Source organism: Amphiura filiformis, chromosome 19 (genome assembly GCF_039555335.1).
Source record: "Amphiura filiformis chromosome 19, Afil_fr2py, whole genome shotgun sequence".
Taxonomy (NCBI): Eukaryota; Metazoa; Echinodermata; class Ophiuroidea; order Amphilepidida; family Amphiuridae; genus Amphiura; species Amphiura filiformis.
The window spans coordinates 41,542,367-41,557,270 of record NC_092646.1 but is presented as its reverse complement, the minus strand read 5'-3'; the positions used below and the strand labels follow the sequence as shown (position 1 = coordinate 41,557,270).

The 14,904-nt window shown below is 37.0% G+C and overlaps 1 protein-coding gene across 4 annotated transcripts in view; it reads right to left on the bottom strand.

Moving 5' to 3' along the window:
- Positions 1 to 2,399: 2,399 nt before the first annotated feature.
- LOC140141319 (rab-like protein 3) overlaps positions 2,400 to 14,904 on the bottom strand; it is a 33,369-nt gene continuing 20,864 nt past the window's right edge. For 2 of the 4 annotated variants that reach the window (XM_072163152.1, XM_072163154.1), the window contains 2 exons: positions 11,527 to 11,574; positions 2,401 to 4,992 (listed from right to left, as the gene is read on the bottom strand). In XM_072163152.1, coding sequence (XP_072019253.1) covers positions 4,918 to 4,992; positions 11,527 to 11,574 — 123 coding nt within the window. In that variant the 3' untranslated portion in view covers positions 2,401 to 4,917. Of the gene's footprint in view, positions 4,993 to 11,456; positions 11,575 to 14,904 lie in introns of all 4 variants that reach the window. The other 2 variants (XM_072163153.1, XM_072163155.1) reach the window with 2 other exon arrangements.

The following is a 14,904-nucleotide window of genomic DNA, read 5'->3' as shown; positions in this document are numbered from 1 at the left end:
AATCGGAATGTCTGAATTCTGTAATTGTTATATTAATTCACGCATGGTTAGTTTTCATGTTTAGAACACATAACTTCCTCGTTGAACTTTGTATCTGTATCAAATGAGGCAAACATTTGTTTGTCATGAACTTGTTATTATTTCAGGCTTATTTACTACTTTAAAGGTGCAGTATCAAAGAAAAAAGTCCCCTTTGGAGTGTTACTAACTATATATTATCCGTATACATTCCACGAGCCAGTAAAGTAAAATCAAATTTGGGAAAAAGTGATCTACCTACAAAACATGGGGGGGCGAGGGCTAAGTGCAGGGACCTATCCATTGGTTAACTTGGTTTAGAATCTCTGCTGTCACCAACTACTCCATAAACAGATAGTGCTGATCATGGAACGGGGTCTGCTAACTTGCTTTTCGGGCAAACTTAATTGAAATAGTGTAGTGTCAGTAACAAAAATGTCATCCCGATAAACGACACGTCTGATATGCCCAGGTTTTTTTCTTTGGCAAAATGTCCCCATGCCTCCTGGTGCCATGCACCAATGGGGTAAGGGGCACCAGTGGAAAGCAATCTGACTAATTAGATCATGGCCACTATCCCTATGGTGCAATACCATGCAATTGTAGTTTAAAAGATTGTAAATTAAAAGCACTGGAACATTTTATTACATTTTAACCTTAATTCAACCTGATTTAATGGTGTTCAGTCACAACTAGTTGAAAATCACATTGGTGATGTGATATAGGCCTATAAACAATATTAAGTGTATATCTTTGTGATGTTTTTAAGGTGGTACTACACCCCTTGATAAATTTGTGACAATTTTTGCATTTTTCTCAAAAATGCGCGTCGGTCCTGTTGTTTGTCCCCTACAAGTTAAGTATATTGTAGGGGCAAGGAATCCAGTTACTACACTGTAATTTCCGTATCTCAAGACAAGCGGTACGTTATTTATGACAAGAAAAGAGGTACCGCTAGAATGTAACTCATTTCATAACACATAATTATAATGAACCACTTGTTTTGAATCACTGAAATTTCAGTGAAGTAATTGGATTCCTTGTCCCTATAATATACATAACTTTTGTTACCAGTGTGTAGTATTTTTTGAGAAAAATGCAAAATTAGTCACAAAATTTATCAGGTGTAGTACCACCTTAAAGCGAACAAATATGCAAATACACATATTTCATAAAATATATACTAGTGGGATTTTCCAGGTGGATTCCCTTCCCCCTATGGAAGACACAGGCTAAAACATATATAATCCAATAGATATATACTAAAATCTCAAGATAATACATTAGGTTTCACTACCTGAAGAGAGTTGATCAAAAATTAAATTCCCTCCTGAGGTTGGTATCTGTCAATGAGTTGACCAGATCATCAAGCTGTCATTATAGCTAGAGGCAGTGTATATAACACACATGGGTCAAGAGTTACAACAATGACCTTGTGTGGTATTTGGTTCTCAGGATGTGAGGTTTGCCGAGGCAATTTGTGGTTAAACTATAAGAGTTATTACCATCGATTTGGCTGAAAAAGTAGGCAAGACATGATCAATTCTGTTCGGGCAGTGAAACCTAATGAAAGGCTCAATTCCAGTAGGATTCCTGTTGAACATTCTGAAGGGTTTATCAATTCCCAATACCACAGATGTGTGTTGTTGTACCTAGCTCATTTCATGTAGCCTAGTACATACTGTGCCAGTGCATATAATCAACATTCTTAAGGGGTGGGGTATGAACGTTTGGACAGTATTTATTGTGGGACATTAGAGCACATCAGACATATCGAATTGCATTCTGATTTCTGAATATGAAGAATGTCCTTCTGATATCAAATAATTTTGGTTTTTTGAAATTCGCAATGTAATACACATTTTATGGCAAATGATTAAAAATTAATATTTTTGATATTTAACAGTACTCGAAGTAAACTTTATAAATCTGATGATTTATACTTAAAGTGTGTGTAGGTGGGATGAAAAGTCGACGATCAATTGAAAATTTTGACCTTTTGTCCCGGGCCTTTCGTATTGAATATAGGAATTTTTTTTCCCAAAACACCAACAAAAAAAAAAGGTCTTTTTGGGAAAAAGTCCATATCTTCAATATAAAAGGTCAAAATTTGCAATTGATCGTCAGCTTTTCCTCCCAGCTACATACACTTTAAGAATATATCATTACATTTATAGAATTTACTTCGAGGACTGTTATATATCAAAAATGTGAAAAATATCAAAATTTTAATAATTTGTCATCAAATTTGTATTATATTGTGAATTTCAAAAAATGACAATTATTTGATATCAGAAGTATATTCTTCGTACCGTATTCAGAATGCAATTCGATATGTCTGATGCTCTCATGTCCCACAAAAAATACTGTCGTAAACGCTCAAAACACTCATTCCAGATCCCTTAAGTTCTACAGACAGAAAAATATTTAAGCTACCAGTTATTTTCACCCCTGTATATCCTAAACAAAGACAGACATGTCAGACATAATTAGAACCAGCATCCAATAGCTGCATCTTTTAGCTCGGACTTGAGACCTCATTTGTTGCAATCGGTCAAGAAATAAAGACACTGTGGTCCAAAATCCCAAGGAAGATGCAAATTCAAAAGTTGTAGAGTGCTCCATTGGGCTATTCCATTTAAAATCCACACTACCCTGTGAAAGATTTTGGAAATATCTTCCACATGGGGAGTATGAATTTTAAATGGAATGAACACATTAGGCAGCTCCGTTTGAATTCCACACACCCTCTGAGAGATTCAACTTGAATCTTCCACAGAGGGAAGGTGGATTTCAAATAGAGCTGCAAATGTGTTCATTTCATTTGAAATTCATACTCCCTCTGTGTAAGATATTTCCAAAATCTTCTACAGGGGTAGTGTGGATTTTAAATGGAATAGCCCAATTTGAATGCCTTGTTGATTTGTACACAAAGTGTTCTCAAACAAAAGATCTAGCGCAATGCTTTCCATTAATTAGAATATTAAGGGTATACGATGTATTGTTGGTCGAAGCAGCAGAAAAAGGAGTTCACAGCATCTTGCGAATGGTAGTGAGCTTTAGCAAAAATTGCATTGCTCAATTCATAGCGAGCGTGTAGAAGAATTCAAATATCACAGATATACTTTTGTAGGTCCTGTGGTTCTTAAATTATGTTTAAAGAGGGCTGAAACAAAAACACTTTTGTAAAACGTACATAACTCATTAACAACAATAAATTAAGCAAGTTTTCAAAGTATATTATTTGTAGAATGAACTTTTGCAAAACACCAAAGTGTTATTTTTCAATAATATATTGATAATGAAAATCGATTATTTTGGCTGCTTCGACCAACAATACCTCGTATACCCTTAAAATGCAACTTTTGATTTTGTTCCTTCTTTTGATTTTTGATCACTGTTTCTTTAATTCTAAACCAATTTCAAAAAATGAGGTCTTAAATCAACCAAATTTCAACAAATGAGGTAATAAATCAGAGCTAAAGGGTACAGGTGGTTTTAATCTTTTGTTAAGGATATACAGAGGTGAACTTCATTGGTAGTTTAATTCTAAATTGCTCTCAATATATTGTATATTCAGTTGCCTTCCATGGGAGCAGGGAATATAAGGGAAGGCAATGAATTCACTTAGAAAAGACTATAAATTTTCTTTTTAAATATAGAATTCTTATCAACATGATCAAAGTAAAACAAAACTGTATTGCTTTTAAAAGCAAGCTTTCATCTAGTAATGAGTACAATATCATAAGATTAAAATCAAATTATGATTGTGGTCAGCAACAGCAAGTGAGATGCTGTGCATTCCTACCACACCTACTGTACATCCATCCATCCCACATGCCTAGTGAAACTATGATCAAAATATAAGTGAATTAAAATTAAAATTTCTTAAATCGTGTACATCATCTTCTTTCTTGTGATTGAATGAGAGTTGTATGCAAAGCTTTTTTTTTGGGGGGGGGGGGGGTCCCTCATGCCCTCTTTTCGTGATCAAGAGTACAAATTGAGCTGAAACTGTCGTCTCCACCCAGCACATGGATGCATTTTGGATTAACTCATGATAATAAGATTGTAAGAGTTACTTTGTGTTACAGCTGGCAAACATGTGTGACCAAGAGTACAAAATGTGCTGAAACTGTCATCAACCCATGATCAGGGAAGCAGTTCTGATTGATGGATGACATAAGATGGTAAGAGTTCCTTTGTGCTACTGCCAATTAACACATGTGACCAAGAGTACAAAATGTGCTGAAACGGTCATCTCAACCCATCACACAGAAGCAGTTCTGATAACCGATGACATAAGATGGCAGAGCTCCTTTGTGCTACCACCAGTAAACACATGTGACCAAGAGTACAAAATGTGCTGAAACGGTCATCTCAACCCATCACACAGAAGCAGTTCTGATAACTGATGACATAAGATGGCAGAGTTCCTTTGTGCTACCACCAGTAAACACATGTGACCAAGAGTACAAATTGTAAATTGTGCTGAAACTGTCATGTTGACCCAAACTGTTATGTTAACCCAACCACAACGGGAAGCATCTCTGATCAACTGATGATAGTTAGATGGTCAAAGAGCAACAGCCTTTGACCTCGATGGCTAATATTCATTCATAGCAGATGACAATGCAGTATTCCAGTTGAAATCCATACACCCCTATGGAAGACATGACCTTAATCTCCCACACAAGGGGTGTGAATTTCAAATGGGATAACCTGAATGGGTGACTCCACTTGAAATCTATACCCCCTGTGTGGGAGATTACAGGCATGTCTTCCACAGGGGTGTATGAATCTCAACTGGAATATCCCAAATGTTGAATATAATGTCTACAGATGTATGTACTGTACACATATCAAATGTGCATTAACAAAGTTTGTTTTCGTTATTGTTCAGTCCGCATGCGTAGTCTTCATAACGCCATATTGTTGCCTTGAGATCCGCCGTCTCTCTTGAGGTGGACCCATCTGCACACAGAAATAAAAAAAAAAAGAGATGACTTTTTAAAAGTAGTGTAGATGAGGATTTTGTGGCCCTAAGATGTGATATGATCAAGCAAAATCAGTCGGAAGTCGGAAATATTGAATTTGCGATATAAACCAAACAAAGGAAATATGTCCTTTTGTTGTCTATTGTTTTGGAAACACTTTAACTGCTTTATAATCTTTTGAACTGGTTGTCCAAATTCAAACGGGTTTCTGCAACATGTAGCTTTGCAAAATAATGCTGGTTAACAATCCTATAAGAAACTGAAAATTGAATATGTCCGACTTCAGACTGATTTTGCTTGATCACATCACACATTGTTGGGCAGGAAAAACCTTTTTTGTGTTTGTGGCCCCTGAACATGTTTAAAACAAAACTGCCAACTGGTTACATAGGAGGTTTTGCTTTAAACATGTTCAGGGGCCAATGACACATATGAAGTTTTTCCTGCCCAACGAAGATATGGTAAAAGTAGGGATGCCCACTCTCAATACAGTTTCCACTAGAACGATTTTTCATTTACTGTGTGCGTGCACTCACACACGTATTGTCTATGGAGAAACTGATCGATACAAGAAATCCCAGGCATGTTAAATGGCGTACATACTTGTTTTGATCCAAATGTAGGCCTATATCAGGGTGTTTCAAGAAATTCCTGATTCCACCAGAAAACATTCACCAAACTTTTTCCTGTTTGGTCAGTAAATAGAGAGGACCTTCCTGCATGAAGAGATCAACTTTTTTTAATGAAAAATTTAATGAGATGAGAACTACAACAGGTTGAAGTGACACCATTCCGTGCATCAGGTGTTCAAACGCAATTATCTCCAAATTTGGAGTGAATCAGACAAGCAAACTTACATACTCATAAAATTTAACTATTTATGAAGACAAAATGTGTAGGATGTTAAGAAATTTAAGAATGTTTAAGCCTACATGGCCCATCTCAAATCATGCACTTCCCGTGCACTTCTTACTACCATGTCCATTTCATAGGGAGTATAAAAACCGGGGACCATCATGGCTTCCATGCACACAGTGTATTGCTCAATGTAGTAAAGATAAACTTTGAGTTGGAGCAAATTTCTCAAAATTGGCAGTGATTAATGTTACCAAACTTATGCCATGATGAAATATAATAATTTTTGAAGATAAAATGTGCTGACCGTAAAAGATTGAACAATGTTTAAGACTACCGCCATTCATTTGAAATAATGCACTTATTGTTCATCTCCTCTATGGAGATATTTTCCATAATGCCATCTATGATCATGCTTATGGTTTCACCAAACAAACCATGGGTTTTGAGGTCTTATATTTTTGTTGTATGTCAACAAAATCGATTAAATTTTCAGGATGATCTTATTTTCATGTTGTTATAAGCAAATATAATGTTCCAGATAACGCTAGTTAATAAATACATTAAGAAAAAGTACCTTAAAATTGCATTTTCTGTTAGTAATCCTTTTTGGACTTTAACTTTTTAAAATGTTCTAGCAGCCCTATATAAAACCGTAACACTCAAAAGGCCATATCTCTGGAATGAAACGTCCGATTAAGATTATTTAAACGCCAAAATGTTTCTTTCATCAATTCCCAGCCAATAAGTTAGGTCTGAATCAATTTAAAAGTACTTCAATTTTTAGTGGACATGCCTAGTAAAAGGGTATGTTTTATATTTACTTTACTAACATGTTACTTCCTTTTTGCAACTTTGTGTCTGGAACCACCAGACTTCCATCGGGTAACTGACCTGCTGGACTAGTCACCTGACATACGGCTAGGTATCGTCTTGAATCTAATACAGAGATACCAGATACCAAGATTCTACCAATTTGCAACAGCTACATATGCAAGTACATTCTTATTTTTGACCTGCTCCCAGAAAATGAGTGTACAGTCGCAAGTTGGTAGTTTCGAGACCTTCTGGCTGCCGAGTTGATGTTCTTTGTTTATCTCGCACCTGTACAAGCCAATAGTATGTCCTTTGTGAATGCCCATATATTGTGCCCCATTCACAAAGCACATACTACTGGTTTGCAGAATGCCCCATTCACAGAGACATACTACTGGCTTGTACAGGTGTGCATCAATTAAAGAACATCAACTCAGCAGACAGGTCTCAAAATGATCAACTTGCAACTTTACACTCATTCCAAGGGAGCAAGTCACATTTACATGGTGCATTACCAGATGGACTTTTATTAGATAGTAAGGGAACAAACCAAAAATGTCATGACTTTGTATATAAACAAAAGTCCTGAAGTGGGGGGGTAATATATATTTTCTGAGGTTCAACATTCTAGGGCATGATATTAAGTAAAATATGCACAACTCAAATTTTTGGAAGGTCACTTCGGGGTCACCAGGAGTCATCTGAGGTCAAATTAGTAAAAACTGTCAGATGGACATGAAACTTGGTGGGTACAGTCACCATTTAGAGCCAAATTTTGGGAAGGTCATTTAGGGGACACCAGAGGTCATCTGAGGTCAAATTAGTAAAAACTGTCGAATGGGCATGAAACTTGGTGGGTAAATTCGCGTGACGGGTCGATATGCTGCTCAGCCCCTAAGGGCAGCACAAGTTCGACCTCAACGCTGAGTGTGACAGACAACAGGCCCGGGCTGATCCCCTGCACAACATACACAATGACCTGCAGTATGTTTTGATTGTTCAAGTTCAGTTTTCACATACATCCCCTCTTGTAAATGCTACCAAGTGTGGGGTGCACATCTATGCAGCAAAGGTTCCAAACTTTGATGCTTCAAAACATAAAATGAATTTAAGCATCCGAAGCTAAAATGTTGTATACAGATTGTAAGGCTTGTGAAGTTGATAAAAGCATATTTTTAAAATAGCATGCATGCTTGAATCAAGCAATTTCAACAAACATGACAAAATGTCAGTAAAATTCAATCAAGCAATTCATTCATACAAAAGTGGTGGAATCAGAGTTTTCTTTCAGGGGGAGATGGAGATAGAGGAGGAAGGGAGGTCAATTTGAATTTTTTTTGGGGGGGGGGCAAACATCTGAAAAATTGCCACAAAGAATATGAATATTTGCTGTTATTTGATTTAGCCTGTTATTGCAACAAAAGAATTGGTACAGTAACTACAAAATTCAACATTTAGTTTCCTGTCTCAGTAATATGCATGCATGCAATTCCATATCATACTAAGCATTTGCAACGAGTAGCATTTTTATTACGTTTTACCCCACTTGCTTGAACGGGAAAAGCAAAAAAGCAAATATCGATCAGAAATCGCTAGCATCCCTCAACATCAAATCACTGCTAGGTGACTACAAGGCAACTTTCTACCCCAGGGGGGTCACTCATATAAAAAGTTGTAAGCATGTGTGTGAACAAAAACACGGAATACACGGGCCCGCATTAAGGGTCTCAAAATCATTGATTATAGCAAATAAGGGTGTCATTTTTGACACCATGTGTCTGTGCTAAGGGTAGTTTAAAAATCTAATCACATTCCTATACCCCTACAATCGTCATAATAAAATATACTGCCCTAATAATAATAATGCAGGCGATAATTATGTTGAATAATGATAACTGAGTAGGTCTAAGCCTACCAAATCCAGTTAGGAAGTATCCAATTAGAGTATAATAATAAAGGAAATAAGAAACCTTGAAAGTTGATGTCTTTTACTTTTTTCTTCAAAATTGATCATGCATCCTTGCTAAGTGTTGGATTTAATCCACTTGTAACTTTGTCCTTGTTAAGGGTATGGTTAACAAACCATTATCCTTGTTAAGGGTCATTTTGAAGACACAATGGTTGTCCTTGTTATAGGGTGCTTTTCTGAAGTGTATTCACACGCATGCTTACAACTTTTATATATGAGTGGCCCCCCTGGGCTTTCTACCAATTCCCATGTAACGATTGAACACTGGTAGTATTGTACCGATGTCTGCTCACTAGCAATGTGCTATTCCAGTTGAACTCCATATACCCCCTATGTAGGTCATGACCTTATTCATCCACACAGGGAGTGTGAATTTCATATGGGATTGCAGGAAAGGGTGACTCCATTTGAAATCCACACCCTCTGTGTGGAAGATTTTAAAGGTCATGTCTTCAACTGGAACAGCCAGATGATTTCATCATTGCTTGTATGATATGGGGATAACAACTTGTGAAAGAAATGTTATGTCTGACAATAGATAAATGAACAAAGAAACTGAGAAAAAAGGAGAAACAATTATGTTTTTACACCACATGGCACATTTCACTATGTGAATGGTTCTTATGTCCTCATGCTATGACTTCATGCAATAAATTATCATAAGGCCCAAAAAAAATAATTGTTTGTTTCTCCTCCACAGCTTTGAAAGAGGATGTGTGGGCGGGCGGATTTTTTATTTTTTATTTTATTTTATTTTTTTTTGGATTTGGCACATTCCTGGACCTAGCTAGAGCTAAATGCTACAATCATTCATGGTGATTTAAAAAAAAAACCATGTTGTTTCTTTAATATGCAGTTAAAGCTATAATTTGTGTTCATGTCATAGTCTTTTACTGATTTCAAATCCAATGTATTTTGAAGTCACTAAAAATAATAGACTATGACATGAACACAAGTTATAACTTTGCATATTGAAGACACAAAATGTTTTTGGGTGGCTTTTTAAATTTTCAACCATGGAAGATCTTAGTATTTAGCTCTAACTAGGTCCAGAGATACTCCAAATCTGAAAAAAAAAAGTGAATTTTACTTATTTTTATTTAAAAAAAATGAAAAAAAAAAAAATATTGGTCAGGTCTTAATCTGAGGAGCGGGCGGTGGAGGACAAACAAGCTTTTTTTGGGGGGCCTAATCAGGGGCAGATCCTAGTGAGGCGCAGAGAGGGTGATCTACATCAAATCTACAAAATACGACTTCTCTGGGTACTAAACACCAATTTCAGGTTCTCAGCCCTTATAATAGATTCCATGTCGTCAGCCTGCTACGCTAAATGCCTAAGTCATTCTTACATGTTTCTCATTTGCAACTTTGATTTTCTGAGTAATAAACCCATCCAATGAAGAATGCGGCTGGAAATGTGAAGGATTATGGGTTCATTACTCAGAAAATCAAAATTGCAAATGAGAAACATGTAAAAATGACTTAGGCATTTAGCGTAGCAGGCTGACGATATAGTGTAAAAGTCAATATTTTCGCGATTTTGAAGATTTTGTCAATTGCGCGAGAATTAAATTTCGCGGTTTTGATATTGATACATGTTTCTCATTTGCAACTTTGATTTTCTGAGTAATAAACCCATCCAATGAAGAATGTGGCTGGAAATGTGAAGGATTATGGGTTCATTACTCAGAAAATCAAAATTGCAAATGAGAAACATGTAAAAATGACTTAGGCATTTAGCGTAGCAGGCTGACGATATAGTGTAAAAGTCAATATTTTCGCGATTTTGAAGATTTTGTCAATTGCGCGAGAATTAAATTTCGCGGTTTTGATATTGATACAATAGAAACCTAATGAAAAGGTTATTTTCGTGAGTTTTTATTTTCGCGATTTCGCGAAAATAAAAACCTCGTGAAAATTTCTACTTTTACAGTATTGGAGCATTGGGGAAAAGGTTAAAGCACATTATTGGACCTTGACCATTTTCCGAAAAAGGGTGCAACATTATTGATATCTTTCTAACTGCACAATAGAACTACAAGCATAGTTTATAGTCAATGAGAACCTCAATTGATAATTATACCTGTCAAAAATAGAGCTTACTCTAAATGAATTTATGAAATGTATCAGTAATTTTTGATATTTTGCAAATCTTGAATCTGCCCCTGAGAATAGCCACACCTTGACAAAGAAAAAATGAATAAATACACACACACAAAGGGCCAGAAAGTGGAAAGAATTTTTCAACATGATCAATGTGGCAATGAAATGGATGAAAGATGGTTCATGCATGCAAACAAAATCAATCATGAGATTGAGGGATCAGTGCAAGAAAGTTATATCGGCAATAGCTGCCCTATAGACATTTGACAATGTCTGCATTCTTCTATACTGTACACATCAACAGATGTGATCATGTGACACTTGGCAGCTATTGCAGTTAGGGCCTTCTTGGATTAACCACTCAATATACTTCAGGATACAAAGCAATAGTTCAATAGGTTTAGTTCTGAGCATTTCCTTTTTTGTATCTTGTTTATTTTCGATTTTACTGGTTTTAATGTTTTTTCCATGAGAATTTGTCACAGAATGTGTATTTGTTTTGGAGATAAGAACAGCAGAAAATACCTTTTGGATATATGAGTTAGATGATTTTTGCAAAATAGACAAAACCAAACAAAAGTTTTGTAGAAAAGGAAAATGTTCAAGACCCACTGAGATACCACATTGACCCTTGTATATTTCAACCATCCCAACATGCACAGGCAGTGAAAAGGGCTTTGCGTGTGCACTTACGCTACATGGCTACGGTACATGATAGAGGCGCCTCTCTTGTCACCAATTGGTAGAGTAGGGGTAATCGGCACACACCTGAGTTGAACCGCCGGCATCCCGAGCAAAGTAGCGCCTCTCAATCACCTGGCGAGAAAACAAACAAAGCAAAATAATTTGCAACATAATAATTATGACAAAGGGATAGGGTCGAAAAATGAATATATGGCATTAATACACAATATGGTGAGATGGAAAAACATCATACATCAGCAAACTATATATAGTAAATGATACTGATTAAACCAGTGGCATATCAGGGGTCTGTTGTCAAGGGGGTGGGGCAAGATAAAGAAGTTTCCCCCTGGGTCCCATTTGAAATTTAACATTGGGCTATTGCAGCAGTATTGCCATAACATTTCAGTGGCAAGGCACTGACCATTGGCTTGCCAGGCCACGGTAAAGGATTCTCAAGTAGCCCAATTTTTAAGCTTCCAAAAAAAGTGCCCAATACCATATATCTGGGCGGATTTATCACAATTTTGAACGCAAATCACTTGACTTGACTTAAAAACTTGCAGTATTTTAATGGGAAGTTACGGGCCGATCAATACATGGTCACAAAACCCATTGTAATTGTAATTTGGAGCTTCAGAGATCATAACCTTTATAAATCGGCTAAATTGAAAGGAAAAGTACTGCCTGGGTCTGACACTGGCAAAAGTAGCCCAATTTTAGGCAAGTAGCGGCATGCCTTTTTGAGTAGCGACAAGGGATCGCCAAGTAGTCCAATTATGTGCCTAATTGTGCGGTGTTAGCATCACTGTATTCCAGTTGAAATCCATACACCCCCTATGGTAGACATGAACTTAATCTTCCACTCAGGAAGTGTGAATTTTAAATGGGACCTAATATACCACTGAATCAGAAGTCTTATACAAGCAAGACATGATTGTATATAATGTTGGCAAGATAATATCATCTTAACCTCCGTTATAACATAAAACCTCGTCGACTTTGTAAAATTGTTGTAAATCTTTGCAACCTAATGAACATACCATACAACATGATCATGATGGTTTACACCAGTGTATGTTATATGCAAATATGTTATGGTAAATCTGCCACCTTGGTTAGTCACTCATGGAAGAAACTTATAATTTCACTATGGCCCCCCCCCCCATGGGATTCAAAGAGTATGGTTGTTTGCATTGTGTGTGTGACGCATTGTGCCAAAATGCATGCCAAGCGCTGTGTATAAAAACATTTACTAACACTCAAGCTTGTTATCATTCAATTAGCCTTTTCAAAATATGGTGTACACAGTAGGAGGGCAGTCTTCAATATGGGTAAAACCTGGCAAATTCAAAAGACTTTACCCATATCATGCAGCGCCATCCTATTGTGTCCGCCATATCTCAAAAAAGGCTAATTCAGGGCTCTTGCCCATGAATGCGGGAGGTACATTATTTGCCTTCCATGGGCAACAAACCAAGATGGTGGGTTTACCATATGTACGGTACCATTTTGAGTTGGTAATCTGTGGGTGTTATATCTTTGGTCAAGTCAGATATTGCGAGTCATCCAAGTAAGGGAGATCACTGGGCCTGACTGATGGAGCACTGAGTGCAAATGAACAGGGCCGGATTTACCTTTTTGGGGGCCCTGGGCCAGGCCAAATTTGGAGGCCCCAAACGCACCGTGAGGAAGGCATGTGCACTCAAGTAGCCAAGTTTTTAGATTTTACTGGGACATTTGCGTGCAAAGAGCGCAAAAAAATGTCAATTTTAGCCCGAATTGAAGCTCATTTTGCTATATAACAGGGCAGTGCGAGTGAAGCCCGCAACATTTTTATAGGCTATTTTGGCCCAAAACATGGTGTTTTTCGGCTAAAATGGAAGATGCACACTGTACAGAGCAATGGCTTTCCAAAACTTTGGGGGCCCCTATGGTAAATCCGGCCCTGCAAATGAATTAACACCTGGCACTGCGTTTTTTCCAACATACTACAAATCTGGTACATCGGAAGTACATAATACATCTTCAGACGACTTGCGTATTACTATCCGATTAAATATATTGAGGGCTCAGTGCCACACAGACTCATCTCCGTTTCTGGCAACAATGAGATTTTGGTGACAAACTGTTGAGAAAATGATTGGCTTTCCAGTAGCAACAAAGACTTATGTCCATTTTGAACCCCAATAGAGCTACAGACCAGTGAAGCATAGCCTTATAGACCACTTAACATCATTGTTTATCAACAAAGGTGAGGGACTGGTCTATCGATATGCTTGAACGAACTGCCACTGTTCAATGGCTTTCTTGTACTATATGAAATGTGGTGGGTAAATTAAAATCATGTGCCCTGAGCAAACTATGATGCGTATGCACACTGCAGGGCAAAGAACAATGGAAATTGCCATAATTCGCGCACATACTGCCGGGCAATGATGTCATATGTCAAGTGGTCTATAGTATAATAGGTCTATGAAGCCAAAATTCTCTTTAAATGCAATTTTCTCAAAATGGCCAAAAGTGGAGATGAAGTACTGTTACAGTCAGCCTTATGTTGTCAAACCCACGTTGGAATAATGTCTTTAAAGCTCTTCTAAAACTGACTCAGTCTTGGAAAGGGCTATTCCAGTTGACATCCATAAACCCCTATGGAAAACATGACCTTAATCTCCCACAGAGAGGGTGTAGATCTCAAATATGAAGTTGTTCATTCAGGTAACTCTGGACATTTGAAATTCAAACTCATTTAGGTAACTCCGTTTGAAATTCCTACTCCCTATGTGGAAGATTAAAGAAATGTCTTCTATAGGGCGTGTATGGATTTCAACTGGAATAGCCCAAATTCAGGGGAATTTGAAATATATATAATTATGTAGAGAAGTATTAGTATGGTGTTAGTAAATAATCACAATGCAAGAAAAAGTCATACATGTATCATGTCAACATGCTAAATATACACTCAACTGAAATGGAAGATATATTATATAAAATTATGATCCGAAATCATTTGGCACCAGATGACCATTGGGCATTTCCAGTAGTATTCATACACCCCCTATGGAAGACATTACCTTAATCTCCCACACAGGGAGAGCGAATTTCAAATGGGGTTACCTGAATAGGTAACTCCATTTGAAATCTATATCATAGGAGATTAAGTTCATGTCTTCCACACAGTGTGTCTACATGGATTTCAACTTAATAGCCCATTTACAACAAGAATGAATCATTAACCACAACATAACTGTATACTACAAAATACTAAGTGTCTCAACTCTCCTTTCAGTGGGTGGTGCGAGCAACACATACTCCCTATTCCAGAAAAATACAGCACTAATTTTTTGGGATTAAAAAAATATTATCAAGTTCTGCAAAATGAAACATAGTTCAATCCTAATCCTTTAGTTAGTCCTAACTGGCAATAAAAGAAAATAATCACTATTTTACTCATTTCTAGAA